General features: G+C 38.1%; 1 protein-coding gene across 2 annotated transcripts in view; it reads right to left on the bottom strand.

Moving 5' to 3' along the window:
• Positions 1-483: 483 nt before the first annotated feature.
• Positions 484-27216, bottom strand: part of LOC117294483 (C-terminal-binding protein 1-like) — a 64398-nt gene continuing 37665 nt past the window's right edge. For both annotated transcript variants that reach the window (XM_033776909.1, XM_033776910.1), the window contains exons 3-8: positions 14913-15102; positions 11870-12042; positions 5760-5904; positions 4462-4668; positions 3524-3648; positions 484-1470 (exon numbers count right to left, since the gene is read on the bottom strand). In XM_033776909.1, the coding sequence (XP_033632800.1) occupies positions 862-1470; positions 3524-3648; positions 4462-4668; positions 5760-5904; positions 11870-12042; positions 14913-14970 (1317 nt within the window). In that variant the 5' untranslated portion in view covers positions 14971-15102 and the 3' untranslated portion in view covers positions 484-861. The remainder of the gene's footprint in view (positions 1471-3523; positions 3649-4461; positions 4669-5759; positions 5905-11869; positions 12043-14912; positions 15103-27216) is intronic.

Here is a 27216-nt window from a genome sequence, read left to right on the forward strand (position 1 = left end):
ATGCATTTACACAAAAAAATTCAAAATAATATCGACACCTCGTCTATAGAGTTAAACATGTGAAGCAAGTAGGGAATTTTTCGTCTTCATATAAAACTACAATATACAGCATGCATTACTGTTACTGCTTCACCCTAGTTTATTTTTGTGTCCAATTGTAATTAAAAATACAAAAACTGATATGCAAAAATTGTGGATAAGTAGCATCATCCAGCAGTTACTTTAATAGGAAGGCCTCCCATTTGGTACAAACACGGCACAGACTGGCGCCCAAGGAATAAACAAGGGAAAAACAAACCCATTAGACTATAAAACACTGTGCAAAGAATAACCAGTATAAGGCTTGGTCCAGCGATTTTTAACAAGTAACAAGGAAACGGTTTGATCACTTAACATCACAATATCTTGACAGTGGGTGCAAACGATTATGCACACTAACGAACATCAGTGGTGGTACATACAAATATTTAAGAATTTATTCACTTTTTTTTTTTTTTTTTTTTTTTAAGTTATTATTTTTTTTCTTCCTCCTCCATTTCTTTGAAGTAGATAAAAACATCACATGCACGACTTCTTAAAAAACAACGATTAATTGGATGGATGAATACAAATAGGATGCAGTACAAGTTGGTGGGTACATTGGCGACAGCGATTTTTGCCTCTGGCAAATCAACAGCAACTGCACACCAACGGACGGGGGGAGTAGGTAAACAGGAAGCAAAAGTTACCTTTGAAAAATTCCTTCTTTTTTTGTTTTCAATATACACTGCTGTTTTGGAAGATGGGGGAGAAATGTGGGTGTTTCTTTAGCAAGTGTGGCGTGGTTATATATTAACTGGTAATTGCCCGTATTCCCTGCTTTCATTGGTCCCCTTCTGGTTGTGGTGTTGGGGTCAATGTAGAATCAGCGTGTAGATTTGATGTAAGCATAAGTGCCGACACGCTGTGATTCTCAAGACTATGTGCTGTACCGGTAGGTTGTGGGACCACTACTTGTGCAGTTGGTGCATATCGGTACGTGGCCGAGCCATTGAGTTCAGGTGGATGTGCTACTTCCGTCCACTGATTACTTGGTATGAGGTATTCCTTGTTGACACAATTACGTAGATTGTGGGGGACCCGTCCGGTCACAGCACGGCGAATCTCACCAGCCGCACTCTCACGCACTTCAGTGCTGCTTTGCTCGCTATACCACGCACAATGCGGTGTACAGATTAAATTTGGAGCTTCCTTCAATGGCCCGCTGAACGTGAACGGCTCGTTTTCGTGGACGTCCAATGCGGCAGCACGGATACGGCCTTCTTTCAGAGCCTGAGCGAGGGCGCTCTCATCGATCAAGCCTCCTCGTGAGGTATTGATGAGGAACGCTCCCTGGCGCATCTGTTTGATGGTGAATTCATTAATGAGATGGTGATTATGTTCGTTGAGTGAACAGTGAAGCGATACGCAGTCACTCTGAAACAACAGATCCTGTAAAGCAACAATAGTATAAAATTAGAACGCTATAGAAATCATTCCAAAGAAACAAAAGTATCAAATTAGAACGCTATAGTAATTAATCTAATAAATAATAGCAAATAAATCAAGACCCTAATTAAGCAGTATGCTTATTTCGTCATGCAGTATGTTCCTATAGTAAGCCTATAAAATTGAGTGGGAGTTTAAGGAATCTACAACCTTTTCGGCAGAGTAAGAAATTCCAAATTATAAAAAGTACTTACAAAGTGTTTATATAACCCCTTAAAAAGAATATAATAGAATAGAATAGAATAGAATAGAATAGCAGTTTTATTTGCAACCTTAATACAAAAACAGTTGGATTAAATACACTTGAATACAAAGTAAAAATTGCTTTAAAAACTGCGTGTACAAAGCCAAGGATTTAGCTGTACACATTTTAAAACATTGAGAGAGAATAAGATTCACACAAAACAACGGAAAAGCAACTGGTATAAATTTCTAAAAGCAGAATGGGCATGAAATATATAACAAGCAATTGAAATAAAGAGAAAATTACACAATTAGATCTCTAAAAAGACATATAGCAACAAGAAAAAATACAATTTCAATGCACTTCATATAAAACCTAGTTTAAAGGATTTTTTCAAAATGTCCATAGATTTACATTCAACTTACAGGGTTTGAAACGAATGATAGTGGAAAGCTTCCCTTCAAATATTACTTACTAGGGTGCTTTAGTTTTTGAGAAATGAGTAAAACAATGTCATGGAAATTTGTTTGTAAATTATTAAAATAATTTTGGTCTCATGAGACGAAAACTATTTTCATGACAATGTTTTACTCATTTCCCCAAAACTACAGCACCTCAGCACGTAACATTTTCAGGGAAGCTTTCTACTATCATTATCTTCAAACTGTGTAAGTTTAGTGTAAATCTGTGGACATTGTGTTTTTTGTCCAACAAAAGTTACATACACCCTTTAAAACTTTATACACAAAGATGATGAGACAATACAGTTACAATTTTTAATAGAAATATCAGATGCATTTGAATTCATTGTTGCACAATAGACCTGTATCACGTTGCAACCATCTTGAATTTCTCCCATTGATATCAATGTTACCAAACCAAGGCTTGAAGAACCAACTAGTCTGGTTCCTAATTGCAAAATGATTATTAGCATGCATTATTGTTATTTGATACGAGGAACATGACCGAGATGGAGGAAACACGATAAAGGTCTATACAATCACAAGTGCAATATGGACTTTTCCCAAAAATTATTTTGTGGGGGCACAACACTAATAAGCCAAAGCTTATGTTGGAGTGCCTCTAGAAGGAAAAAAAATGAATAAACAAACTCATTTCATGTATGAACACATTAACATTGTAGCAAAACTAATAATTAAAATGAATCAACATAGTTTCATTCAAATTTGAAAGAAAGAGAATCAAAGATTTAGCATAAGAATTAAGCAAAGAGAGGTTACGAGAGACGTGAAGATTTGAAAACCTCAGGAACAGGGATTTGAAACTAGGTGAGGTTAGCGGTAACACCATGTGAAAATCTCTCTTGGGTAGTGTTGGTTCTGAAAAGAACCGATTGTTGACAACTCAGCGTTTGATCTGATGGCCTGATCGTCTTAAGGGGAAAGAAGACGATCGGAGTAAACTGATTGAAAACGTTGAGCTTGTAAACAACGGGTTCTGTTCAGAACCAACACTACTAAAGAGAGATTTGTACATGGTATTACCGCAAACCTCACCGAATTAATCTAAGGAAGGATTCCTTCTTGTTTATTAGAATTTTAAGCACTGATTAACGGTAACCAAATGTTCGTGCTAACAAGAAAATTAGTTAGCAAGAAAACTTGGCGACCATATTGCGTGTCACCATTCAGTTGGATTGTTACGCCATTCATTTTCGTGCAGTAAGCCCCGAAAGGTCAGCACGCCTTTTTATGTGCTTGCAGTTAGCAGCGCTATGAAATGGAAGTCATCCACTAAGCACAAAATCAGCCGCTAAGCAGCTCTATGAAATTGAGCCCTTGTTGTATTTACCTGTAATGTGTAGACACGAGTAAGCCCCAGTGATTTTTCTATACCATCAGCGAGGTATGGGTCATAGAAGAGGATGCTGAACCCAAATGCCTTGGCTCTTTGCGCTACCGCTGTACCACAACGACCTACAAAATAAATAACATCTTATTATTGTCAACTCCTTATGCCCCCATCACACTGAACTCGTTCTCATTACGTTCTGAAAAACATGTAGCCGTCCAGGCTTAAACTGTGTGCAAACAGAGTGGGTGTAGTAGCAACTTGTAACGGTCTGTTCAGCTTCATTAGTCATTAGTTTTTGAGAGAAAAAAAGTAAAATCAAAGAGCAATGTTTTCAGGAGAGTCGCGTTAATCTGTTGTATATGCTTAAAAAATTCATTTCACTGAGACTAAAATCATTTTTGTAAAATTGTTTTAATCATTTCTCAAAAACTACAGCACCTCAGCAAGTGATATTTTAAGGGAAGCTTTCTACCATCATTATCTTCAAGCTGTGTGAGTTAAATCTGTGGACGTTTGTGGTTTGTGTTAAACAAAAAGTACCCCAATCCTTAAACCCCAAGGGTAAACCTTGTTCTGATAAGATAACCAGGGGTGAATTTCACAAAGAGTCAAGACTAGTCTTATCTCGAGTTAGGACCAGTAACTCGTTCTACTTAGGACTAGCCTTCAGTTTTTAATATCTCCTAGGACAAGTCCTAAGTTAAGACTAGGCCTAAAGGCCCGGTCCCACTGCAGCGATAACGAGAACGATAACGATAACGACGCAAACAGAAGGCATTCTATTGGTTGAATGAGCTTGTGCGTATTCTGCAGGGAGCAATTCAACCCATAGAATGCGTTCTCTTTGCGTCATGATCGTTATCCTTTTCGTTATCGCTGCAGTGTGACTCGGCTTCTGAAAAACTCTTTGTGAAATTGACCCCCAGTCCACCAACCTAGCCCAATGATTCCCAGTGTTTCTCCTCTGATCCTTGTTGCTCCTACAGCAGCTTCTCTGATCTGTTCAGCTCCGAGGAGTTTCTTTCCTTCTTTAACCATCTCCGCCATCCAATGAGTCCGACGGTATAGATTCAAGATCAGACACAGCGTTGAGTCTGCTACTTCCTCCACGCCATAACCAGGTACGTTACACACAGCCATACCTAGAATAACAATAATGACAACAACAACATTTATATTTTATTTACTATTCTTTATAGTTTATTCATTAATACCTCAGACAGTTTCGCTATTCCTGGAGAGATTGGTGGAGAGCGCGTCACGTGGGTGTGTATGACCTTTGTTTATGACCAGTCAAAAGTGTTGAAACATGGGCGTGACACGCGAGTTTGCACCTGTTCTTATAAGACAGTTTCTTCATTCCTATTGGTTGAGAGCAACGGCTGAAACAGTTGTACCACATCACCCGATACGCGCGATGCGCACAGCATTCTCTTATAAGGAGGTGTTTACCCGAGGGCTACGGAGGGCTTTACCATATCACAGCTGGAGGGGTGTGATTCACAAATGATTCCCATATTATTACCTTCACACCGATGTAAAGCTTTAAACATCACTTCAAACTGTATAGATGTTGAATTTGCATTGGGGATAAAGAATATAATTTGTTTTTCACCCTTACACCAATGTGTGTTAGCACTGTATACTCAGTACTTTCCCCCGAATTCTGTATAGAAAAAAATAACGGGCATATTACTTGGGTGGAACTGCCTCAGGCTTGTAATTAAAAAAAAAATCCTCAAAACATACAATAAAATGTGTACCGAAGATAAAATATATACTGGTAATTTTGATATGATTAAAAATTCAAAATAATTCATCATTCATAAAAATGTGTACAATTTGTTTTTACAATTACACTGAAGTGTTTAAGGCAATGTATACTCTTTCCTGAGTTCAGTGAAAACAGTGGATTCGAACTGCCTCTAGCCACCGACTAGTTCGGTGGTCAAGCGGAAAGACTTCTGCTCTAGCAATGCAAAGGTCGCGGGTTCCAATCCCAGCCGAGTGATGTGCCTGTGGTTTTTTTCCCCCACAAAACTCTGGAAAGTTTGAAGTATCTAGTGCTCAATACACATCGGTGCAAGGGTGAAAAACAAATTATACTCTTAATCCCCGCTGCAAAAATAACATCCATTAAAAAAATGTGGGACAAAAGACAGGTAGACAAAAGGGAAATTACAGTTGCACTAAAAGAGAATTAACCATGGATGAGGAAGGTGGACCAACGTACCTAAATCGCCAGCGGCTTTGATGTCTATATTATCATATCCAGATCCAATACGTACAATGATCCGTAATGCTTTGAACTTTTCCAAGTCTTCTTTGGTCAATGTGATGGAGTGATACAACAGCGCCCCCACAGCTTCATTCAGCACCTAGACAAATATATGCAAATGTATTCAAATTTATTCGGAATATCTCAAGGAGACTTTCATTCTGATGGAATGATACAACAGCGCCTCAATGGCTTCATTCAGCACCTGGAACAAATATATTCAAATGTATTCAATTTATTCAAATTTATTCGGAATATCTCAAGGAGACTTCCATTCAACGTCTGAAGAAGCTTGAGGTGCTTGAGCTGCAACTTGAGCTTAAACTACAGTCTGACAGTCAGTCAGTCAGTCAGTCAGTCAGTCAGAAGAAACCATTGTTTCTCCTATGGCTAGTGGCTAATCTGAGTCATCTAGCCATAGCCACAACTATTTGGACATAGATTAATAAAGGTACTGGACACCTTTGGTAATTTTCAAAGAAAAGTATTCCCAACATATGTATAAAATAACAAATGGACTCATTTGGTCATCGAAGTTGCAAGAGAATAATGAAAGAAAAACACCTTTGTGTGAAATTACCTTTTACTCAAAAACTATGTTACTTCACATGAAGGCAATTCTCACAATGTTTTATACTTTCAACATCTCTCCATTGTTCATTACAAGTTTTTTATGCTAACAGGTATTTTGAGTAATTACCAATAGTGTCCAGTGCCTTTAAAGACCCACGAGAAACCAAACTCTAATTCAATGACTACACGTAAGTCTTGAAAACAAATCTTTTTGTAGATTTCCTTAAAATACTTCCATCCCTAGATACTTCCAAATCTAGAACACTCCTTTCTCCATCGGTCTAAATTTGGCATCTCTAAGACACCAATGGGTGAACCAGTGTGATTCATACATTCGTCTCAGGGTGCATGTTTTTATCTCAACGGGACATTGGCTAGTTTCAAGAAGAAGGGTTGAAGGGAAGGAAAAGGGTGTCTCCATAGGGTTGGGTTGGTATCTTCATGCAAGGGCTTGCGGTGAAACGGCACTTTTTGTGGAGGAAAACGGGAAATTAAGGGCAAAAGATAGCATAACTGGTAACCATGATATGGAACTGCAGGTAAACTTCATTCATTGCTTTATCAAGAATTAGGAAAGAGAAAATAGAATAAGCTGATTGCAAACTGCTTACGAGCCAAAAGAACCTACGGTGTAAATGCCCAAAATAGGTAATGGCCTGACGTTTCAACTCTAGCAGAGTCTTTCTCGAAGGCTAAATCACAACGCAACAAACATGAACAGGAAGTGTAACATAAGCAGAGAAGTGGAAATACACGAATAGAGAGAGAGAGTCAGAAATAAGCACACAGAAAAAAACTAAGGCGTAATAATAGAATAAGGAGACAAACGGGGGAGGAATTCCCAAATTTGAAAACATGTAATAAGTTTGACCGCAATCAGCTTATATTCAATTCTTCACACGTCAAAAACAAACACCACGAAATGACTGTGCAATGAATTTCACTCTAATTATGATGATTCACCAAAACTGTTCCCATCTTCAATCATAGTTTAAGCAACTGAATATTCGAGTGGAGACCAGTCTCTCCGACTTCCGTGGTCCTTTCTCTACCCACAGCCAATCACAAAAGTCTCTGGCCATCTGCCAGCAGTCGACCAGCTTCCAAGGAAATCCTCATTTAGTCTTATCCATTCAGCATAGTGGTTTTATCTACCTTGATCAACCCCTGAGTTGAGTGATAGAAGCAGTAGGGGCGATATAGTAACCTTTCTGCCCTGTCATTTTACACCCATCCTCCCAACGATGTCAAAGGCTTCAGGTTTATATTGATCACTTCCTGGTTTTCTCAAATCACTACCAGGGATTTAGTGGACTCATTGGAGCTGTAGGGGGGACCCTCGTTTAGGGGGAAAGAGAGCGATGAATAATCAACTTTCTTGATTATAGATCGTGGTACGAGGGTAAACACTATTGGGATTTGAGGCATTGCATGGGGAGGTAGCAAGGTATATTTGGTTTGCGGTAACACCACGTGTAGGCCTGATAGTTCACAGAGGCAACAGAGGTGATTACCTCCTTTGCCCCCCTGGTGCCCCTGAAATGCTCCAGTAGAAATTTACAATTTCCTCAAAGGGTGCCCTTTACCGAGGAGAAATGCCTTGATGCCCATGCCCTTTCAAAATCGAAGCTTACAGGCCTGCATGTGTATATCTACTTGCTGGGTAGATTATATTGTTTTGATAACTTGTCTTGCTAAGTATAATACCTTGCTAAGCGTAATGGAATAGGTTTCTTTCGGAGGTTGGGAGACTTCTCAGTTGGGAAAAGAACTGTCCTGCTTATTAACTGTTGAAGGTATGAAATCGGATGGAAGGCCCAATTACTTCTACAACCCTTGTTAGAACTCAGCGACCTTGCATCACAAGGAAACCATGGTTAGGAATTATTGGATCTACACAAAACATTTTTTACTAAGTACAATTACTTGCTCAAACTTAGGACTAGTATTCTATGATTAAACAACAGCAAGCTGTGATAACAATGTCTGTGTAGTTTTTGGTCATTATTGGTTCGTTAATTCCTGACCAGGTTGTCTATAATTCTTGATGCCAATTGTCAACTCCAGGGTAACAAAAGCTACACACGAAGACACTGCAGGGAGCAGGGATACAGGATGAGACATTAAAAACCAGAATAGAAGCTCATTTTCGCTAATTGGCCGAATTGGATCCCCCCCCCCCATCAACCAACCGACGATCAGACCAGAGGGGTTGCTACCACATGCAAGGTGGTTGGACCATGATCAGTTATTTCCTATGTCTCACATCCTACTGGCTGGACATTCGTAGCGTGATCATAGCCCCAACTAGTCTATTAGGAATTAGGTAATGAGGAAATGGCCGGTGGGGATGGGGAATGGGGAATGGGGATGAGGGTGGGGATGAAAGCTGGGGTGAGGTGAGGGGCGTTGTATGGGTGGTAGTCACTGTTGTAGCCACGGTGGGCGGTGCTGGGCGGTGCTGGGCAGTGCTGGGCGGTGCTGGGCGGTGCTGGGCGGGCCTGCAAAGAACCCACAATTTTTCCCCAGCACTCTGAGCAAAGTACATTGTGCATACTGCCCAGCACAAATTTCCCCTAGAATAAATCAAAAATATTGTCCACTGTCACAATGTGTTCTACTATCAACAACTCTCCGTTGCTCATTACCAAGTAAGTTTTTATAATAACAATTATTTTGAGAAATTTCCAGTAGTACCCTTTAAAATTATAACATGGGGTTTAGCTGGAAAGTGTTCCAAGTTTACAGTACAACGACCACACAATATCTCAGTCTCGTTCCAATTCCCAAGTGTCTCATCGGGAAGAACAACAGTCTAATCAACTAATCAACTTCACCAGAGGGAAATCAAAACAAAGCACTATTTTTTTTAATTCTAGAGGCAAGGAAATACCAAACAAGTGGACAGCAGGAAACTTGTGCAGAATATTTCTATCTGAGAATTCCCAGGTACTTTAACTTGTGAAAGTTCAACAGTCTTGACCTTTGTATCCGCTAAAGCTATTTAGTCCCACTTGTTAGTTTCTCTTTTCGCTTGTATCGAGCACAACCCTTGTTGTTGATTTTTTGTATGTGCCGGAGAAGTGATTATAACAAAGCCAGTTTATACTTCCTACGAATGCGAATACGAAGCAAATTTTGACGTCAAATTTCTCAGCGAATGTTGCGCAGGAGTTGAAAACAGCTCAACTGTTGCTAATTATTCATTGCGAACTTGTAATGGCAAAATCCGTATCACATTCACAATCACAGGAAGTATGAACCGGGCTTTATTCAGCAAAACTTTTATTATTACTACTTTAGTGAAGTGAACCAGAGTTTTAAAGCCTATGTGGATTCTCAAATTGTGACTGGATTTAAAGGCAGTGGACACTATTGGTAATTACTCAAAATAATGATTAGCACTAAACCTTAGTTGGTAACGAGTAATGGGGTGAGGTTGGTAGTATAAAACATTGTGAGAAACGGCTCTATCTGAAGTGGAGTAGTTTTCAAGAAAGAAGTAGTTTTCCATGACTTTGATTTCGAGACCTCAGATTTAGAACTTGAGGTCTCGAAATCAAGCATCTGAAAGCAAACAACTCCGTGTGACAATGGTGTTTTTTCTTTCATTATTATCTCGCAACTTCGACGACCGATTGAGCTCAAATTTTCACAGGTTTGTTATTTTATGTATATAATGAGATACACCAAGTGAGAAGAAGCGTCAAAGAACTGAGATGAGAAGCGATTGAAAGACACCAGGTGATGGCGGCAACTCCAGGAGTGCGCCACCATTACAACCTGAGGACGAGGCGGCCACGAACGCAAGTCTATGCCGAATGATGATGATGATGAGAAGACTGGTCTTTGAAAATTACCAATAGTGTCCACTGTCTTAAAAACGAATATACAACAAACATTGCTTGATGGACTGTTAATGCTCAGTTTTACAAGAATGATCCTTAACAAAATTAAGTGTATGGGATTAGGCATAAGAGATTAAGAAAATAGGATAAGGAGGTTTGAATATCGTCTCACATGTTCCCGTAACAAGTGCTTTGTAAAGTAATTTTCACATTAAAGAGTTTATGTCAGATTTTTGGCCCCAAACATTAAAAAATAGATTTTTTTGAGTGAATGGTATTTCAAAGAGTATCACCCGCTCTAACGAAAAAAAGTTAAACTTTTACTTTTAATGGTCAAGAACCATGACAAATATTTAAAACATTTCTTATAAAACACATAAGAATTGGTCACGTGATATATTGTCCCGACAAAAAAATAATTTTGAGCACTTGATTTCACTGCTACTAATAATTGGCGGACTTTTTCGAGCAATGGCTCAAATGAAAGCTTGTAACTTTCTCGACCCCCATCAAAATACCTATTGAATTTTATAACAACATTTTTGGGTTAAATCGGCCAAAAATCTGACATAGCATCTTTAAGAGACAGGAATACACAAGTGCTTTGTAAAGTAATTTTCACATGAAGCGACAGGAATACGAAACGAATGTTTGATCAAAGAGAAATAAAACAATTGCACGAAGGTTTGCACAAGAGTTGTACAAGAAACACCATACCAAACAATGATGAGTATGGGATTAAGGCGAAAGGGATTAAGAAATGGGATAAGATGGCTTTAGGTAGCTTTAGGGTTTTGAATATCCTCTCACATGATCCCGTGCTTTGTAAAGAAATCTTGAGACAGGAAGACGACGGATCGATGAACAAGTGGAATCTCATCGGTGAATCAGAGAGTTTTTTACCCACCAGTGTTTAGAGATTGGAGGTAGAAGGGGGGGTGTAAACAAGGATGTCTATAATTGCTGGGAATCCGGCATCGTGCCTGGGTCCTCCATCCCAGGGGGACCCCCTTTGCTGGCGGAAGAAGGAACCCTTTTTTTAGATAAGGAAGACAACTTGGTCCAATAACAACAACAACTTGGGAAATTGGAAATCCCTTGCCAAGAAGGTCATGGTGAGGGTGGAGAACAGACATGATTTGGAGTTTTGAGGAAATGATGAGGGGCTCTAGATAGAGATACAAGGATTGGGTAGGCATCAAAGAATGGTCCTTAAACAATTCAAATATTCAGGAAAAAATGACACAGAAACATTGTCATGAAAAAATAGGATTCGGAAATGTTAAACTTGATGAAATCTTGACAAGCTTAAGATCAAAAAGAACTGAGAGAAATTATGATAGGTCTCTGATGGGTAGGCATCAAAGAATGATCCTTTAACAATTCAAATGTTTAGGTCAATGACACAAAACATTGTAACAAGATTATAAAGAAAAAAGAAAAAAAAACACACTACCATACTTACAAAGCCTAGCCTAATTCCCATACTTCCTGGCGAATGCGAATGCGATACAACATTTTTCGCCACAAATGACCTGTGCTCAACTCCTACGAAAAATTTGCAATGAAAACGGCCCTGTGACGTCAAAATTTGTATCGCATTCGCAGGATTCGTCCTTTACCATGGCCCAGGCCCTGTCTCACCTTTTCATGTATTTCATTTGTAGATTGAGCATCGCAGAATGCTACCGTGGCAACATCTTTAAGGATGGGCATCTCAACGCTACAGTCCCGCCCATCAAGCAGCGCCACTAACGGTCGGGCAGGGAGAGGCTGCGGGTTATTTCCAGTGACAGCGGCTGTTGGGTGGCGAATACCTACACGGGGAAGGATAACATTCGGAATAAATTGCTCATTTATTGTTTGCTTTATAAATACTTTGGTTAGAGCTCTTGGGTAGAATACAATGAGTTCTACTCTAAGACCTCGGTTAATATCACAACCATGTAATAAATCTCTTTTGAGGAGTGTTGGCTGTGAAAAGAGCTGGTTTGGTCTCTATAGTTCAAACAGTATACTCTACTCATCTTCAGGAGAGAAAAAAAGAAAGAAAAAAAGACGAGCAGAGTATACTGAAATGTTCATATCAAACCAGGTCTTTTCACAGCCAAAACTCCCTAAAGAGAGAATTATTACATGGTTGTACCCGCGGACTTACTATTATTTATAGTTTATTCCTACCTTAAAAGATTCTTCACAACAGACTAGATAAAATCTGATTTGCCCAGTGAATTACAAATATTTTATTGTGACAGCCGTCAGCTAAACAAAAAATGCTTTCCTACCGAAGATTTGACAAGAATTCCAGTGATTTTAAAGCGAGTCTTGTACCAGTAACATGTCATTTATCACCATGCAGTTACAACTAAAGAGAGTCACTAGAGTCAATGACCTTTGACCTTAGGAGAGACACAATGACTATTCCATACCACAGTTAATCTTAAGTAAAGAAAGGCGATCTGTTCACACATTCTTGTCTGTAGTTGCAGAGATCTGAAGCGGTTGACATTCTCGTCTGTAGATGTTACGGAAATCTAAAATTGATGCAATGTATGCCTTGGTATTTCAGTCATCTCAGTTTTGAATTCAAATTTTGTCTTTGTTTCCATAATTTCACATGGTTGTACCCGCAAGTTACTATTATTTATAGTTTATTCTCACCACTTTCTGTTTCAAATTCCTTTAGTTTTGGTCGCCATGGCCCAACTTCATAGAGCTGCGCAATAACATTACACTAATCAGAATAAGGTTACCAGCCAAAATACCATGCCAGTTACAAACTGGTATCCTTCTTGTTTTTGCTTAGCAGACAGTTCTAAGCATTGTTTTCTGCTTAAGCAGCTCTTTGAAATTGGACCCTGGCTTCCCATGTTTTCCTTGCTTGGACTTCAGTTTAAAGAAATTGTTTTTTAAACTGTGAGTAACAGAAAATGTGTACTCTAGATCAAAAATATTCAAATCAAGTTTTCATTGATGTAATATTCCCTTGATAGATTTTTCCCCCTTTTTCCCCGGAAAGCTAGTTACTATTTGATGTCCTGACATTGTGTAACACTAATACGAGACCCAGTTCCTAGTTAGGGATTGAACACTGGAGTAATACCTTACTTCCCATTCTCTAATTGAATAGATCCTCACTGCTTGCAATTTTGTCAGGACCAGTGCACGTTTCGCAATCTTATTTATGGATATTGGGGGGAAATTTCAGCTTCTTCTGTTTGCCCTTGGGGATTGGGGAGTGATGAGGGTAAGGTTTAGGGGGTTCTGGAGAGGTTTAAAGGCAGTGGACACTATTGGTAATTACTCAAAATAATTATTATCATAAAACCTTTCTTGATTACAAGTAATGGGGAGATGTTGATAATATAAAACATTGTGAGAAACGACTCCTTCTGAAGTAACGTAGTTTTCGAGAAAGAAGTAATTTCCCACGAGTTTGATTTCGAGACCTCAAGTTTAGAACTTAAGGTCGCGAAATCAAGCAACTGAAAGCACACAACTTTGTGTGACAAGGGTGTTTATTTCTTTCATTAGTATCTCGCAACTTTGACGACCGATTGAGCTCAGATTTTCACAGGTTTGTTATTTTATGCATATGTTGAGACACAGCTAGTGAGAAGACTGGTCTTTGACAATTACCAATAGTGTCCAGTGTCTTTAAAGGGGGTGTGGGGTTAGTGGGTTGTAGAATGTGGGTTAAATGAGTATGGTTAGTTCATGGATTGGGATTGGGCAATGAGTCTGGGTGTAGGGGAAAGGTCATTGTGAATTGGTGGAAGAGCTCAGGGGTCATTAAGTCTTGGTGAGATTTTTGAGGCGGTTTCATCGAGGAAGGAAACTGTGAATCGGTAGGAGCCATAGGTGTCATGTAAACGTAAATAAAATGAAATTTTTGTATTAAAGCCATTGGACCCTTTCGGTAAACAGTATTGGCCAAGTCCCACACTTCATGTATCACAACTTATATATAAAACAACAATCCTGTGGAAATTTAGGCTCAATCAGACATCGGAGTCGGGAGAAAATAACGGGAAAACCCACTCCTGTTTTCGCGCATTTCGCCGTGTCATGACATGTGTTTATAACAAATCCGTAATTCTCGCTAACGAGAATTTATATTGTTTTACCGTTTTCTCAAAAAGTAAAGCATTTCATGGACTAATATTTCAAGAGAAGTCTTTCACCTTTACCTTCTGTAAACCCTGTAAATTATTTGTAAATCTGTGAACTTTTTTTTCTTCTTTCTGTACCGAAAGGGTCCAATGGCTTTAATTGTTGGTAAAGGGGTTTTGGTAACATGGAGTCAGATTTAAATTGATGTTGTGTCAAACGGTTAACACCCCTACATTGATTGGTTGCACACCACATGGCGCTGACCTTTGTGAAAGTTCAAGTTGTGATTAAGTTGGGATGACGTAGATTAATTGGAGGCCCGACATGCATCATTCTGAGAAATAGAATGTATCTGTGAACAAAAAAATGTTCCTGAAAGTCCGCAATTGATATCCAATCCCGGACAAGCTTTGGAAAAAAAGAATTGAAAAAAAATACGAAAAAGCAGACCTATTTTTTGACATAGCTAGACCTCATCGCTGGTATACCTTGTTTAATAGTTAGCGCTCGCGCATTGGGTATTTGCGAAAAGGTCTATACAGAATAAACCTTGAACCTCGAACTTTGAACTGACCTTCTACAATCCTATCGACAGACATTCTAGGACGTTTTGGCTTCTTCTGTTTGTCCATAGGAGAGCGTGGCCGCGAGTTGTTGAGCGTGCTGATATCCACAGTGACTGGTGCGTCGAGCTCTGGATCAGGAACGGGGACGTCTCCTTCTTTCTTCTCTCCTCCTGGAAAGTGACAGCTGCAGATCCGCAACTAGAGTTAGAAGAAACCGACAGATAGAGTGGGAGATGGGGTGGGGAGGGTATGGAAGGAGGGAGAGAGTAAAATAGTAGTTCAAGTAGAGAAGAGAGAGTGGTAGAGGGAAAAGGTAAAACAAAAAACATAAAGTCATTTTTATGATTTAGATTATCTTATTCTACTTTTAACATTCAAGACAATCTTAGTGGCATTCTCTTTGTTTTTTGGTATCTGATTGAAACCATAGTGTTAACCAGAGGAGTGTCTTTTGGACACCCTGTTTTTATCTGTCATTTACATTTATGTATTGTAAGTGAAAAATATGAACACCCAGTTTTATAATTTCCAGCAAAATTTGACACTCTTTTACCAAATCCTTGGTAGACCCTTGATTGAATTCTAATTATAACAAAAAAATGTATATTTTCATTTAAAAATTTTTGTAGTAGTCTTTAGATGGTTAAAACGTCTCTGATATGATTTTTTTTATAAGAATCATAGATTTGATACTTAGTTTCAGTTTTACAACTTTTCATAATTTATAAATGCTGATGACCAAAGCCTTTTCCACCTACCATATATGAACACCTAGAGAACACTTTGCAAGTTTTTATCACGAGACTTACTCAACTCAAGATCACAATGTGCAGTTCATGCTTAAACAAATTGCAACATCAAAAAAACAGAAATAACACAATGGAGAGAGGAGAATATAACAAGTGACCCTCGTCATAATATACCTGGGTTCACACTGAAGTCTGTACTCACCCCGATTACTCTGGTAAATCTTTGACAATGACAACTGCTAGTGTGTCTAATTGTGTACTCAAAGATTGTGTGATCAACTAACGTCAATGCAGTGCGCATAATTGTATTTTCTACATGTTAGAATATAAGGTATCCATCTATGGGAAAGATACAATGACTGATCCTTCAACTCTAAAACGTATTTAATGAAATAGTGTCTGTACTTTCACAGGATAAAAGGTGACTCCATGATCTCTTGGTTCCCTAGAATAAATACATGTTCCTCATAGTAATAATAATAATGCATTTATAATGCGCCATCTATCTAGTGTACAAGACCCTATTCCGAGGCGCAGAACAAAAAAACAATACATACAACAAAAAAGAAATGTAGAACATAATACAAAATTATACAATGAATAATCTACTGTCAAGACATGTAACGAGCTAAGTGTAAGAGGATTTAAATAAATGAGTTTTAAGCAAGTTTTTAAACAATGGAAGAGAACTACAGCGCCTGATGTTATTAGTTAAAGCGTTCCAAAGTTTAGGAGCACAAGCGGAAAAGGAACGATCGCCATATGATGAGGATGTTCTAGGAATAGTTAAAAGGGACTTAGCAGAAGAACGAAGAGTGCGAGAGGGGGCATAAGGTACAAGGAGATTTGCAATATAAGACGGAGTCAAGCCAAACTGAGATTTAAATGCAATAAGTAGAATTTTGAATTGAATTCGTTGTCGAATGGGTAGCCAGTGAAGTTCCTGCAATATATATCATTAAAGGATTCGGGCACTTTTTCAAAATGTCCACAGATTAACATTTTGAAGATAATGATAGTAGAAAGCTTCCCTTCAAATATTAACTACCGAGGTGCTGTAGTTTTTGAAAAATTAGTAAAACAAGTCGCACAATAATTTTTGTCTCACTGAGACGAAAATTATTTTAGCATGTAAAAACATATGAACCAGTTAGTGTATATTACCATAACATACCATTGTAATACGTGTACGTTTTTACATGCTAAAACTGAGACAACAATTATTTTTGTGACATTGTTTTAATCATTTCTCAAAAACAAAAGCACCTCAGTAAATAATATTTTCAGGGATGCTTTCTACTATCATTATCTTCAAACTGTTTACGTTTAATGTAAATCTGTGGACATTGTGTTTTGGTTTAGAAAAAATTACATACATGTAGAGCCTTTAAGTGCATAAATCGTTTTAAGACCTTGTTTCGTTTTTCTTATGTCCGGCTTTATAAGCAGACAAACCTTATTTTATATCCAGCTGGCCAAACCACCACTGACACACTCAATGTAGCATTAAATCTTACACCTATTTTGCATCAATCAGATATCTCTAAAACGACAAACATAAATTTATATCTAACAGGCCAAGTTCATACACCAGAACCAATAAATCTTACATCTATTTTGCCTTGCAATCCGTCAGATATCTCTAAAATTATGAACATAAATTTATATCCAACAGGCCGAGTTCATACACCAGAACCAATCAATGTTACATTAACTTGTTATAATTGTTTTCTACTTCACTGATTTTTTGTCCATTTAAGATAAATCCTAAGAAAAGAAAACATGATTTTATTTGTAGGTGGCCAGGCTCAAACACCACTGCCAATCACTATAACTCAAGGTAAACCCTTGCAGTGGCTATAACTGATCCAAGTCTTCTTCTTCTTCTTTGTGATCTGCAGATAATGGTTTCTAGCAACAGTAAGACGGACGGGAAAAGGAGCAAGGAAATCTCATCCTTGGCTCTTTAAGAAGGATGCAGACACTAGGCGTTCACAAAACCCTACGTTGTGTTTTTATAAATTCCTTATTGATGCAAATAAGTCTTCATAGTGGCTTGTGGGTGTTCATTACACCACCGTATTGAAGGAAGGGGGTCATTATTACAATAGGTCTTGAAGATGAAAACAGATTAAAATGATGTTTTGCTACTCTAGCTCCTCCCATTTTTTCACTCAATTAAAAAAATTAATTTTGTTAAGCATAGAACTAACAACTGATTTATCTTTTCCTGATTTCTTTGTTAAAACTTACGAATTTAATAAATTGACATGATGCATGGAAAATGATATCATGTTCAGATACATTGTATGATACATTGTAAATGTCTATGGATTGATTGTGAAGATGTTTCAGTCACTTTATCCTGATTTGCATTATTCAGAAATGTTTATAACAATTTGTTATTTTAATGTTTTATAAACATTTCTGATACAAATTAAAAATAAACATTATAAAATATCAGAGTACATGAAAAACACCTTCCTCTTACTCTCAGCTTGTCTAGTGGTAAATGTAACGATTAAAAATTTAAAAAAATAAAAACTCTTCAACAAAATCGAATTGAAGCTAAAAATATAAAGATGTAATAAGACACATATTGACATGGTAATAGCCAGAGTTCTGAATGAGAACCTTGATTATCACGCCATGTTTGTTTTATTGCTCCGAGCAAACCCATTGTACACTTTATAATTTGGATATAATGCTACGCAACAAATAATTGAGGACGTTAAAAAAAAATAAACCACCACAGAGATTGGTTGCAGTACCCTCAAGGAAACCTGGTCTCTTATCTGGTGTCTACTAATAATGGCGAAGAAAAAAACACACCAAGCACTAGCGTAAATGTAAATCTACTTAAGGTGAGTGACCGATATTCATCCGGCCACCACACAATATGCACAGCAAGGTGAAGGTATAGTTGCCGAGTCAACCTGGACTGTAGGGTGAACGAAGGAGTGGGCCGTCCAATCCAGGGGAAGACCAGGGGGACATGATAGGTAGAGAGAAAAATTATGCAGTTTGAAACGCTCAAGTAAGAATTGAAGCAACGAACGAGATGAAAGAGAGAGAAGAAGAAAAAAAATTGGCCCTGGCCGCATCCAGGTGCAGGGGAGCTGAGTGGAAGAATGGAGGAGCCCATGGCTCTTCAGCAATGCTAATGCGTCAGATGTTTCTCCACCTTATCTGATTTACTTTGTATCCTACCAGGTGACATTTGCATAAAAGCAAAGAGGCCCAACCCTGCGGACGCTCAATCATACTCGCATTAAGCCCCGTACTCACGGTCCGATTGACAGATTTTTCTTGTTGCTGGTGGTGAATTCAGGAGAGGCTAGAGCTAGCGCGGTGGCGTAGGACTACCATAGCTAGCTACCTGGGGATGGGGGATATCAAATTGCATGCCAGCTGAATATCTTGGTGTGTGGGTTCATTTAAGATATTAAATATTAGTAGTTTTCATAACACCAGACAAGCCAAGTGTCTTTAAGGTATTATCAAAACAAAGTCACTTCTTCATATAAGCTCTTACTGAGATAGCTTCATCAAATTATTTCAAAAACTTAAAGACAACATGCTTGTAGTTTTATTTTATATATTTACGTCGTCGTCATCTTTAATGAGGGTAAACTCTGATCGGCGACTGGCCCTGCTTTCCAGGGAGGCCCTCAGTAAAAACAAATGTATCAGTTATAAAACATGATTACATATTATGTTCATCAAGAACACTGAAGAAATTATTTTTGGTTGATTTTACTAGAATTTTTTTTTAAAACACTGGACACTATTCGTAATCAAAGACCAGTCTTCTCACTTGGTGTATCTCAACATTTATGCATAAAATAACAAACCTGTGAAAATTTGAGCTCATTTGGTTGTTGAAGTTGCAAGATAATAATGAAACAAAAACACCCTTGTCACACCAAGTTGTGTGCTTTCAGATGCTTGATTTTGAGACCTCAAATTCTAAATCTGAGGTCTCGAAATCAAATTTCGTGGAAAATTACTTCTTCCTCGAGAACTACCTCACTTCAGAGGGAACCGTTTCTCACAATGTTTAATACTATCAACCTCTCCCCATTACTTGTTACCAAGTAAGGTTTTATGCTAACATAATTATTTTGAGCAATAATAACCAATAGTGTCCACTGCCTTTAAAGCCTCACTCACATTTGATTAAAACTCATTGGTAAAATAATCTTCCAGTATGTGTTGATAGTACATGTAAACTACATTTGACTGTAGCCTTTTATAAATACACCTTTTCCCCATGTCTTTTAAAATCATTACAATGTCTTGACAATTTTAATCAGATTTCAACATTTGCCTAAGTGTTTCATGTTTACATTTTTTAGAAGTAATTGGTGCAATAACCATTGTATACCAACATCACATTCTTAAAGCTTCATTTTGATTGAGTGAACAGTCTAAGACAAAATTTGTAAATCAAATTTACCTTTATTTTCAATCAATCATTTACAGCAAGAATTAGGGCACGCATCTTCATAAAATTTATTATCATATAAAAGCAGAAGATGACACCATCAAGGTCCATCACCACATTCGTATTGTTGTATAGAGCCAACCACCAGTGATTATACACCCCTACATGTAAGTCCCTACATAGGTGATAATGGACCAAGGTTTCTATGGTCCAATATCACACTAGTATAGCTCAACACAGCGAACCACCATTAATAATTTACCCCCGAAGTCCGTACATTGGTGATAATAAGGTCCAATACCACACTCTATCGCTCCAGAGAGCCAACCACCAATGATTTTTTACCCCTACATGTAGGTCCTGTACACAGGTGATAATGGACCAAGCCTTCTTAGGTCCAGTATCACACCATTTGGCCCCATAACTCTAGAGAGCAAAAAAACCAGTGATTATTTACCCCTAAGTCATGTAAGTCCGTACACAGGTGATAATGGACCAAGCCTTCTTAAAAGGTCCAGTATCACACCATTTGGCCCTAAAACTCCAGAGAGCCAAACAACCAGTGATTATTTACCCCTAAGTCATGTAAGTCCATACACAGGTGATAATGGACCAAGCTTTCCATGGTCCAATACCATACACCTGTACTCGTATAGCTCCAGAGAGCCAGCCACCAGCGGCTGCCCGGGTTAATTTCACCATTAAGTGGCATTAACATTAAGTTTCCACCACAGTGAAAGGTCCATTTGTAATTTAGCCACGCTAAGACCATAGCATGAGTCAGAGCCCAAGTCCGCTGACCAACAATCCCTTCTGGACGAGACCATACAGAAAGAGAGAGAGGCCCTCCAGGCTCTGTAAAGCCAACCAACCACAATGTAGGATTATTACAGTGATGGCTGTTTTACAAAAAAAAGGAACAGGTGAAGATGTAATGTCTGGAAATTAGATTGAACAAAATGCGACCTGGATGGAATATGGGATCATAATAAAAATCAGTCAGTGCTGATGCGAAAATTTTGTGAACCCCTAAAATGAGCAAAAATTTAACAGCAAAATCTACATTAAGATGTCAGACAGGGTGGATGTGGTGACACTACACTCTCTCTTTAGGCATGTCTCTCGTTGTAAATGACATATTATTTTATAAGCTTTTTTTTTTATTTGTGTGTGTTAATAACGATATTACTGACACATTATATACACTCTACCAACTGTGTCCAGGATACACAAGTACATGTTCACACTACACCACTGAACAAATCTGTTAAAATGATTGTATCCCCCAAAAAAATCATTACATTATTTGTCTGCCTCTAGTCCGAATGCAAATTTATGATAGCACATCCAGGGTAGGTTTAACTGAATACTAGGAAACATCAATGTCCAGACATTGAGCTCATAGCCCGTTGGTCACTGACTCAACAAAGTAACCAAAAATACCTTGCATTTTTACGATGCATTGTCCCATCTTCTACAATTTTTTGGTTGATGAAATCATGATGAAATCAAGAAATAGTTGAGTGTTCATGTACTTAAACATGCTGAAAAAGTACACCCTGCATAACAAGAGGCAAAGGTACAACATTTGGGATTATATAGTTTCTCATGAGAATATATATTTTTTGGGAGAAAAATTGTCTACAGAAAAACCACCCCTGTTTTGCAATGGTTGGTTCTGATTGGTTCATTGACACTGCCTTTCTAGCTGGGCACACACCACTGGAGTGGAGGATAGCTCCAGGGTAAGGTGGCCTCGAGGGGACATCAACAAATGGACAGAACGTGGTTTCGGTTCAATGCATGGTGACTTGAGAGAGAAAAGGTAGGATTTCTTCTTGAGGAGTTTGTGAGTCAAGATAAAGCCTGAGTGAGATTAATCGAAACTGTTGATCATTTCAAACAACTGTTGAGCACATCTGTTGGTTAAACAGATTTAGTGAGTCGACAAAAATAATATCCCCATTTTATTAAAAATGTAAAACAGAATGAAAAGGATGTACAGTTGTTGCATGGAAATTTCAAACCTCCATGGTACATGTATTGCAATGTATTGCAACTATTTTTTGCAAAAAAAATAACAAGAACCTTTTGATAGATGGAAATTTACATCAGGGATAAAGAACATTAGATTTGTTTTTGTCAGCCATAATACATTAATGTGTGTTAGCACTGTATACTCAGTTCTTTCCTGGTCTCTCTAAAAAAATCACAGGGCATGCTACTTGGGTGGGATTCAAACTCTCGACCTTTTGGATGTTAAACAAATGCAAAATGCAAAGAGCACTTCCATTAGACAATCTTGAAAGTCGCACCAATGCCAAGACCAGAGGCAAGGACCAGAGGCAAGCAACAGAGGACATGGCCTCCTTGGACTCTGTGTAATTACAGGCCTGTTTTAGAGAATTGTATAAATTCTCAGACTTGGTTTTTCCGTCGTCAGCATGGTCAAGTAGATTAAACCTAAACTATCAACACAGCATTGACTGATTCGTTTCCATTGCAGAAAACTTCACAATCTATCACAATTTTTTTTTTACAGAGATAGAAATCTGTAAAATTTTACCTTAATTTTCTGCAACACTCTGTTGTCAAGCAAAACACTAAAATAAAAATGAATAGTATTACAAAAAATATTTTTCCGAAACTGGAAATTGATCCCCCAGACATCCCACATGTTAATTTTAACATTTCATGTTTCCATGAAAATGGCAAATCAAGCAGAAAAACATCTGTAGAGTTTACCCCTAGGTGGGAGTAGTAGTAGACTGTCTAGTATCTAGACTTCTCAATTGATCAAACAAGACAACAAGCCTTGAAAGGTTCTGGTTTGTACTCATGTCTTGTACTTCATCTAACAGCCTATTTATCTTATCATACGTACATCATTTTACAGGCCTCAAATTAACCCATGGCACACCCACATTGATTGCCATGATGCTCTGTGCTTTTGCTGTGGTACCCTTTGCCTCATAGAAGTGCCCCTTACTGGAGCAAAGTTCCTGAGTTTTATGAGCACTGAATATTAAGAAACAACATTTAAAGATTAAACAAAGTAAATTATTCGATTTTATTCACTGAGTTCACATCATTGTATTAAGAGAAAGAGAATACATGTCTAGTAGGCTTACAAAATACGCTGTTATGATCTCTTTTGGCCACCATCATAATTTATTGATACTTATTGACACTATTACACAGCGTAATAGCAGGGACGTCGGACAGACATGTAAGAGTAATTGGCTGTAAAGGGCCAAGGAGTGAGGCCTCGTCTACAGGCCAAGCAGTGAACTTGCCCAGTTAGCCATTTCAAATACCACGATACTTGATTGGGCAGAATTCTGACATGGGAAGATTTTAAACCTAGACAAGTGCAGGAGACCACTTTACCATGGTTATTCTATGCACCCAAATGAGAAGTACAAGATGGCCAAATGAGAATGAAGTATCCTTCATACATTCAACATAGGGTGCCATTTACAAAAGAGAAAGTGCCTTGGTGCCCTTGCTTGCCCTTCCAATAATGAAGCATACATGCCTGGTTCTCCCTTGACTATAAACTCGTGTATCGAGTTTTGTTTATAGGTTTTCATTTCTCATGTTTCTAGCGACTTACAAACATTAAAGCCATTGGACCCTTTCGGTAAACAGTATTGTCCAAGGCCCACACTTTGTGTATCACAACTTATATATAAAATAACAAACCTGTGCAAATTTAATGCAATCGGTCATCGGAGTCGGGAGAAAATAATAGGAAAACCCACCTTTGTATCTGCACGTTTTGCCGTGTCATGACATGGGTTTAAAATAAATTTGTAATTCTCGATATCGAGAATTGATATTGTTTTACTGTTTTTTTTTTTAAGTAAAGCATTTCATGGAATAATATTTCAAGAGAAGTCTTTCACCAAACCCTGTAAGTTATTTGTAAATCTGTGAACTTTTATTTTTTTTTTCTGTACCGAAAGGGTCCAATGGCTTTAAGACTCCATATTTTCAAAATTCATGCAATTTATCAAGAAGATTATATATGACAAATATCATTCAAGTTAGAAACATCATGACTTTTTTCAAATTTAAAAAATGAAAGCAAAAGCACTTCAGATCTTAGAAAAGATCTTGTTTAAATCTTACTTGTATCCTGTCTGCACAGAGTGAACAAGTAAGCACATTTCCTTTCCTGTTCATTGTGTGTCTAAAATAAACTAAGTTTACCAACAAAGAAATTATATTTTTCTAAATAATTTGGTGAAGTACCCTTTTTTCATATTAAAATAGATAGTTTGCATTCCTCTTTAGATGTTAGTTCTACGTGAATGTCCTTATCAACTGAGCACCAGACATTAGCTTCATCAAATAAGTCAACATGTCCCTCAATTCATGTGAAAATTCATTTTAAAATCATCTAGGTTTTTGTTGGTTTGGATGTTTTTTCCTTCTTCACTCATACAACATAGTGAAGAATGTTCCTTCATTGAATTCTGCTAACCAACTAGCAGAACAGACTTCTCCCCACATCTCAAAATTAAACGGGCAAAGAGAACACGTTCACATAAATTAATTTTATTCCACTGGAAATTGAAAGCCTGGTTTAAGGATTTTACCCGTGGCAAGGTTTTACTGATAGTAATTTTTAACAAAAGACTCCGAGTATAAAAGCAAGGGAAAATTTCCCCCACTGACAATATATTAGCAGCATACCACAAAAGAGCTTCCCTAGCTGAGTGGCGACTCTGTACTGTGGCTGTTAAGTTATCATGCACGCTGTAGAAGATGACCTTGAACTGTTGGGGCCGCTCCTATGCTAACATCTTTTAGACTGTCTTAAGACTGTCAGACAGTGGGTGTGTGAATACGGATTAGGCTTGATTTCCTTCTGATTAAACCCTGGAAGAAGAAGTAAAACCTTCTACTTCTTCGTGACTTCCAACGATATTTAGTCAGATCTTTAAACATTTATGAGATATGGAGGGGATGCTTTGATGCACAAGAGTAAATTAACCATTTGTGGTTTTGTTTCGCATGATGGGTATAAAGGAAATACACTGACACTAATTTCTGGAAGTAAACTAATGAACAATTCACTTAGAGCCACGAAAGAGTGACTGGGAGTAAAGATTCCCCGAGCATGATCTTTGAAAATGTTTATGCACTTTAAGAAAACGATGTACTTGGAGTTCATGTACTCTCCTTTATAGTGTGTGATTGTTTGATTAGTATGGTTCAATAACATGAACTTTTCATTCCATAAAACCCTTGATCTTTATGCTAGAAGTTTTTATGGTGATCAGAATTGTACCAACGGGTCATTAACTATGCATTTGATGACGTTTCTTCTAATGACTCAGATGAGGTGTAAGAAATGAACTGGAAAACCAGTGTTCAAAGTAATTGAGGTACATCTATACTTTCTATGGATGGTCAATTAAATAGAAAGTCCGAGATTGAAAATGGTGTCTTAAGGATGACCAGACACCCAGACTACTTTTTGGCTCACACGTTGAATGTAATGTCTTGTCTTCTGTATCAAGAGTCTTGTGCCAGTGTAGCTTCCTGTCGTACCCAATGTTTGTCGGTCCTGTTGTTTGTGAGTCTGTTGTTGTTTTTTAGTTTGTTTGGAGTTTTTCTTCAAGCTTTACTTACCAAACAGTCCAGTCCCATACCCTCACACATTAATCCATATTGCTACGTATTGCTTTTTTTTCATAGTCAATACTTGGCTATCTGTCTGTCCTGTTGTTTGTGTGTCTGTCTGTTGTGGGTTTTTTGTCTTAGTTTGTTTGTTTGTTTGTTTATTTGTTTGTTTATCGGGGTGTTTGTCGGTTTGACTGTTTGTTTGGATGTTTTCTACAAGCTTCTGCTTATCAAAACAGCCCCATACCCTATTGCAGTTATTTATACTACTACTTTATTGCTTACTCCACATGCACAACTTGTCATTATTTTTCATAAAAGTATGGAAACAATTCCTTGTTATTGTTCATTGCCCAAATGTTTATTGCTTTTAAATATTGTATTGAATATAATTTATATTGTCACAATTTGGCCATTGGCTACAAATTCAATTTTAATAAACCAGCTATAAAATATAATAAAAAGAAACAAATGTGTATCTGAATCTCTGAAAGTAGTGATCCTATGGATTCTGAGGTAGCATTTGATCATCGCCATTTCATTCAGGGAGTGGATTCTGAGGTAGCATTTGATCATCGCCATTTCATTCAGGGAGTGGATTCTGAGGTAGCATTTGACCATCGCCATTTCATTCAGGGAGTGGATTCTGAGATAGCATTTGATCATCGCCATTTCATTCAGGGAGTGGATTCTGAGGTAGCATTTGACCATCGCCATTTCATTCAGGGAGTGGATTCTGAGGTAGCATTTGACCATCGCCATTTCATTCAGGGAGTGGATTCTGAGGTAGCATTTGATCATCGCCATTTCATTCAGGGAGTGGATTCTGAGGTAGCATTTGACCATCGCCATTTCATTCAGGGAGTGGATTCTGAGGTAGCATTTGACCATCGCCATTTCATTCAGGGAGTGGATTCTGAGGTAGCATTTGACCATCGCCATTTCATTCAGGGAGTGGATTCTGAGGTAGCATTTGACCATCTCCATTTCATTCGGGGAGTGGATTCTGAGGTAGCATTTGACCATCGCCATTTCATTCAGGGAGTGGATTCTGAGGTAGCATTTGACCATCGCCATTTCATTCAGGGAGTGGATTCTGAGGTAGCATTTGACCATCGCCATTTCATTCAGGGAGTGGATTCTGAGGTAGCATTTGACCATCGCCATTTCATTCAGGGAGTGGATTCTGAGGTAGCATTTGACCATCGCCATTTCATTCAGGGAGTGGATTCTGAGGTAGCATTTGACCATCGCCATTTCATTCAGGGAGTGGATTCTGAGGTAGCATTTGACCATCGCCATTTCATTCAGGGAGTGGATTCTGAGGTAGCATTTGATCATCGCCATTTCATTCAGGGAGTGGATTCTGAGGTAGCATTTGACCATCGCCATTTCATTCAGGGAGTGGATTCTGAGGTAGCATTTGACCATCGCCATTTCATTCAGGGAGTGGATTCTGAGGTAGCATTTGACCATCGCCAT

This window comes from Asterias rubens, chromosome 9, assembly GCF_902459465.1.
Source record: "Asterias rubens chromosome 9, eAstRub1.3, whole genome shotgun sequence".
NCBI lineage: Eukaryota > Metazoa > Echinodermata > Asteroidea > Forcipulatida > Asteriidae > Asterias > Asterias rubens.